This window comes from Monoraphidium neglectum (assembly GCF_000611645.1).
Source record: "Monoraphidium neglectum strain SAG 48.87 unplaced genomic scaffold scaffold02337, whole genome shotgun sequence".
Taxonomy (NCBI): domain Eukaryota; kingdom Viridiplantae; phylum Chlorophyta; class Chlorophyceae; order Sphaeropleales; family Selenastraceae; genus Monoraphidium; species Monoraphidium neglectum.
In genome coordinates, this window is record NW_014011291.1 from 4,646 (window position 1) to 10,119 (window position 5,474).

Here is a 5,474-nt window from a genome sequence, read left to right on the forward strand (position 1 = left end):
GGCCGGCGAAGGCGTGAGCCCCTTGAATGCCGCCAAGGGCGAGCTGCGGCACCGTTTTCCTCAGGGGTGGCGCTCCGCCGCGCCTTCAGCTGGCCTGCGCAGGCGCCGAGTAGTCTGCTAGCACGCGAGCTCAAACATCGCCCCTTCCCCCGCCGCCTGCTCCGCAGGTCGTTGCGTGGCTGCAAGACACAGGCAATGTAAACTTTGTGGTCGCCCCAAATAAGGTGAGGCGGCCTGCGTCCAAATCAGCGGCCCCACCACCCCGGAATGCCCGTCAGCCCCGTGCTGCTGCCGCCCCACACCACCTGCTGATTCCCCCTGGGGCCGCTCCGCCGCCAGCAACCCTCAAACCCCCCGCATGTTTGGAAAACGCAAAGCCTCCTCTTCCCCTCCACCCGATCCCCTGCGCCTCCACCCACCCCGCCCGCTCGGCTTCCAGCCCCGCACCTCTTCTGTCCCTCGACGCTCGACCCCGACGCGCAGGCGCACTGGTGGTGGGCGGCCGCGATGAAGGCGGCCTTCCCCGGTTCGCTGCTGGTCGCGCCGGTGGCCCTGGCCCTCAAGCGGCCCGAGCTGCCCGTGGACGTCAGGGTCACCGCCGCGGGCGTGCAGGACCTGCCGGGAAGCTGGCCGGCAGCTACCATCGACGTCATCTCGGTGCGGCGGACCCGCGCCTGCGGCAGCGAGCCGCGGCCTCTCCCCCTTGCTGCGCCCGGCCGACTACCCTTCGACCCGCGCCTTGGCATTGCTTCATCTCGCGTGATATTGCTTCATCACTGCATGCACCGGCGTCCACATTCGCGTACCAGCTGCCGTCGCAGCATACGCATCCTTGAATCCGCACCAAGCCCCAGCCCGTCACCCGTTTTCCACGTCCTCGACCCCACGCCCCACATGACACCGCCGCTCGGCAGGTCCAGGGGCTGGCCTTCTTATCAGAGCTTGCACTCCTGCACAAGCCGTCGTCGACGCTCGTCCTCACCGACACGGCTTTCAACTTTGACGAGCAGTGGGCCGCGGGGGCCGGCGGCCGGCTGGGGGCGGGGGTGCGGCTGTACCTGGGGCTGGCGGGCGGCCGCAGGCGCTGCTGCTTCACGCAGCCGTTCCGATATCTAATAGAGGATGCAGGTGGGCGGCGCGCGGGGCGGGGGGGCATGCAAGGGGCCAGGCGCAAGTGGACGGAGGCTGGGTGTGGGGCTGCGGGTGTCTGGTCGGGCGGAGGGCCGCAACGCCTGCCTTACGCTGGTGGCCAGCTGGGCACCAACCGGCGCTCTGCCCCTGCGCTGCTGCCACCACCAGCCTCTGGGGTCCCGTCCTGATGAGTGCGCGCACGCTCCTCCCGTACGTTCATCTCGCGCCACCCCCTCCCAGCCGCCCTGAAGACCAGCCTAGATCACATCCTGGCGGCCTGGGAGTTTGACCAAGTGTCCATGGCCCATGGCCAATTCATATCTGAAAGTGGCAAGGACGCGTTTGTAGAGGGCACCTGCGCGTTTGTGAACGACTTGGTCAAAGCGAAGCAGCAAGGCGGCGGCGGCGGCGGCGGCGGCCCGGTGGGCGCGGGCGTCGCGACGGCGGCGGCTGTGCTGGCGGCGGCGGCGGTGATTGGCGCGGGCGTGAGCGTCGGGGTCGCGGGGATCCTCTCGGCCAGGAACCGGTGAACAACGGCGACGCCCGCCGGCACCGCGTGCCCTTGCGGCACCGTTGCGGCCGTGGCTAACACCTCCGGCGTTGGCGGCGCTTGCGAAACCTCGTTGCAGGCGCCCCTGTGTAGTGCTGCCGGGAGAGGGTAGCCCATGTTGAGCTGTTATGATCACGTTTTGTTCTTGTTTTGTGGGCTGGCTGTTTGATGTGCAGTGGCGTTTCCAGGCGTCCTGATGTTGCCACAGGCATCATAATTGAAACTCGTATATGGTACGCGTACTTGCTTTGTTTTCTGATGGTCCCAACTGCTCAATTTTCAAGGGCTTTGAACACATGCCTGTGGGAATTGATGCAGCGTTGACCGCAGGCACTTGCCCTGCAAGCAGCCATGGCTACCGCCGATTGGGGCTCGGTCACAAGCGACAATCGACGGGTGCGGTGCAAGTTGGTGTTACTGGGCTCACCGCAAACTGCCAAACACAGCAGGGCCCAATTTTTTGCCGAGCGGCGATCCCCTGTACAAGCCAGGGGTAGGCCGTTTAAGGTGATCTGTGCGGCGGTTGTTGACTCACGCGACAGCATCACTGCCGTCGCCCCGCGCCTTTCGGCGTTGGATGAAAAGTTGAAACCAATCGTGCGGCACACAACAGCAATAAGCTGGGGGCAAACGGGAGGAAACCAAGCAACCGACACAACCGCACTCACTCCAATGGGAGCGTGGTGCACCCAACACGCTCAGCAGACAGCGCTCGGCTCAGCCGTCAAAACGTCGGCACACGTGTTCGCGTCTGAAGGGGGACAAGGGTCGCCCTGTCACCGCCCCTGACTGAGTCAACCATCGGCACACGTGTCCGCGTCAGGGGGCATCCCCGTCACCGCCCCTGCCGCAGGTCCTTCTCAAACTTGTCCAGCCGCTGCACCCGCCGCAGCCCCAGCAGCGCAAGCACGCCAAACACGCCCGCGACCGCAAACACCGCCGCGCCCGGCCCGTCCCTGCCGGCCAGCGACAGCTGCACCCCTACGTTCATCACCCCCAGCCCCGCCACGGTCTGCAGCGTGACGGACTGCATTATGCCGGCGCGCCGCGCCGCCCGCTCGCCTTCCAGATCGCGAACCCGCAGCTTCAGATCTCCGGCCGTGATCTGGTCGATGGTGTCGCTGATAGCGGCGACACGGGTGGGCATGGCGGCGGCGGCCTGGCCGAGCTCGGTTGCCTGCTGCTGCAGCTGGGCAAGAACAAAATCGTTGCGGCCGGAGGCGTCCTGCAGCTGCAGCAGCTCCTGCACAGGCAGGGCGGGCGGGGTGGGGAGGGTCGCATCTGGCCCATTCGCAAGGGAAGGATAGATACTTTGGGGGGCCGGTGGCGCCAGGGGGGTGGTTTGCGGGGAGGGGGACGGCGCTCGCCGGGCCGGCAGGTTCACCGGGCCCGGGCCCCGCGGGGCGGGCCGGCCAGCCACCGGCGGGGCAGGGGCAGCAAGGCAGCACGCGACAGGAATCGTTCACTGTCTGCCTGCCGCGTTGGAGGCACCCACTTTATCCAGCTGCGTTGGCCCGCAGTCCTATCTTCCCACCACACACAAAAATGCACGCACGCACACACACACACACACACACCTACACACGCACGCACTCACGCACACGCCAACAAACTTTGCGTGCTGCGCACCGTAGCGTAGGGCTGCGCGACCTCCGAAAACCTGTAGGTGGGCACCAGGGTCTTGCCGATGCCCTCCAGGGTGGAGAACGCGCGCAGCACAAACGTGAACGTCGCCTGCAAAACGGGCGGGGCGAGGCGTTGCGACGGGCCGGGCGGGGCGGTATGCTGTGTGAGCCGAAGCAGCACGGTCGGCGGGACGAGCGCGGGGGCGCGTCTTGGAGGCGCGGCGGATGCGTGGGGGCTGCCGGGGTGGAGGGCCGCGGCTCCCAGCTCAAAAGCCGAGCGCTGAGTGCGGGCGCGAGACGTGCGCTCAGGCGGCCGAGCCGCGGCCACGACAGGGGCGTGGCAAGGCAGGCGGCAGCGTGAAGTTCTCACCGGGAACCTGAATGGGCTGTCCAGGGCGATGGCGAAGAGGTCCTCGCCAATGGCCTGTACAGGGGGCAGCAGGGGCAACGCAAGATCAAACGCATGTCTGCATCGAGCAGAGTCTGCTGAGCATGTGCTAGCAGAGCAGGCTCGAGGGCTATCGCACCCAGCCGCGACGGGCCGGGCGTGCTGCCACCAAAGTCCGAGTGCAGGCCGCTGCTTGCAAGCGGCGGCGGCACGCTCGGGAACCTGTGGGGCCAGCAGGGATGGACGCTCGGCAGGCCGCTCTCAGCAGCAGGGGGCGCGTTTGGGCGGTGAACTGCCGCCGAGCATGCCGCTGCCCGTGCGTGTGTACGCGTGCGCGCGCGTGTGCGCACCCCGAGCGTCTCCTCGCGCTCCAGCTGGCGCTGGAGGTTCTCCAGGAAGAACGCGATGGCGCGGCGCACAGACAGCCTGGGCAGGAGGAGCGGGGCGCAGACGTGCAATGTGGTTGGCTGCTTGAAGGTCGGGTGGTTGAAGGTCAAAGTGCTGCCGGTCGCCTGCCACGAAGGCGCGACAAGGCCGCCCGCCCACTCACGAGGATTCACGTGGGGCCTCTTTACTTCAAGGGCGGCCCTTTCGCCCACGACCACACGTGAGTGCAGGGTCATGCGCACGCCATGTAAAATTGAACTTGCGCACCAACATCCGCAGCCGCAGGCGTAAGCGCGCGCCCACCCACCTGTCCCCTGTGGCCCTGATGACCCCGAGCTCTGTCAGAGCGTCCACCACCTGACCAGTGTCCTTCCTGCAATCATGAGAGGTGGGCGCCGCGGGGCCGTGGGGGCAATGAACAGGGCGGCACTCGAGGAGGAAGGCAAGGGATCGAGGGGGCAACGACAGCAGGAGCAAGCGGGCGAGGCGCCGCAGTGCGGGCACCGTGGATCGATGTCGGCTGGGGGGGGGGGGCTCAGCCGTGGAGCATGGATGCAAGAAGCGTTCAGCCGCAAGGGGCGCGGGCACATGTCACGCAGCTTGTTGCTGCTTTGCAGCCGTTGGGCCCCAAACAAGCCGGCTCGTGAACGCCACTCCCAGTACCGTCCGCAGGTCTGCCTGGTGCCCGTGTGTCTGCCAGATGCTTGCACTCTGTGACTGGCCGCACGATCTGTCTTTGACGTCTCGCAACAAGTGCAGTGCAGTGCAATGCTATCCACCCCCAGCCCCTGCCCATCCCGGGGTCCACGCGCCTGTAAATGCCGTAGAACACCTCCATTAGGTTCTCCCTCACGTTGCCGGGAATGGTGCCCATCATGCCTAAAAGGGGGGGGGGAGGTTGGGGGTGGTTGGAGTGGTTGGGTGGTTGGAGCGGTCTGGGTGCTTGGGAGTGGTTGCCGTGGTTGAATTATCGGGGAGGTTTGGGTGAAAGGGGGTGGTGACGGTGGTTGGCAGAGTCGGGTCTGTTGGAGGAATGGCGATGGACGGGCAGCCAAACGCGAACAGTGGCGAGTATAGGAGAGGCACTCGCCGCTCCGCAAAGGGGTCGGCTACAGCGGCGCGCAGCGGGCAGCTGCTGGCAGTATGATCGGCCGTGCGATTCCGAGGCATGCAGGCGTAACGGTGTGTGATTTTGTGGGGCATCGCAAGTCTGAGTTGAACTGAAACCACAGGGGAGCGCAGGCAGGCTGCGGGTGAGGGCGTTGCAGGTGGAGACAGTGTGACGGGAAGGGAGAGGGTGCCTGCGGTCTAGGGAAAGGCGCGCTCACCAAAGTCATAGTACAGCAGGCGTCCCGCCTCGTCCACCGCCACATTGCCAGGGTGGGGGTCTGCC

The 5,474-nt window shown here is 66.6% G+C and overlaps 2 protein-coding genes across 2 annotated transcripts in view; one reads left to right on the forward strand and one right to left on the reverse strand.

Moving 5' to 3' along the window:
- The window catches only part of MNEG_10492 (hypothetical protein), a gene marked incomplete at both ends in the record, with an annotated part of 2,484 nt that extends 823 nt beyond the window's left edge, over positions 1-1,661 (forward strand). The window contains 4 exons of the mRNA XM_014041036.1: positions 168-224; positions 484-657; positions 915-1,128; positions 1,372-1,661. Coding sequence (XP_013896490.1) covers positions 168-224; positions 484-657; positions 915-1,128; positions 1,372-1,661 — 735 coding nt within the window. The remainder of the gene's footprint in view (positions 1-167; positions 225-483; positions 658-914; positions 1,129-1,371) is intronic.
- Positions 1,662-2,516: 855 nt separating this feature from the next.
- On the reverse strand, positions 2,517-4,955 carry MNEG_10493 (Uncharacterized protein; the record flags this gene model as incomplete). The annotated part of the gene is made up of 6 exons (XM_014041037.1): positions 2,517-2,924; positions 3,311-3,415; positions 3,677-3,730; positions 4,045-4,120; positions 4,389-4,454; positions 4,861-4,955. The coding sequence occupies 6 exons, from the start codon at positions 4,953-4,955 to the stop codon at positions 2,517-2,519; spliced, it is 804 nt and encodes a 267-aa protein (XP_013896491.1).
- Between the last annotated feature and the right edge of the window lie 519 nt (positions 4,956-5,474).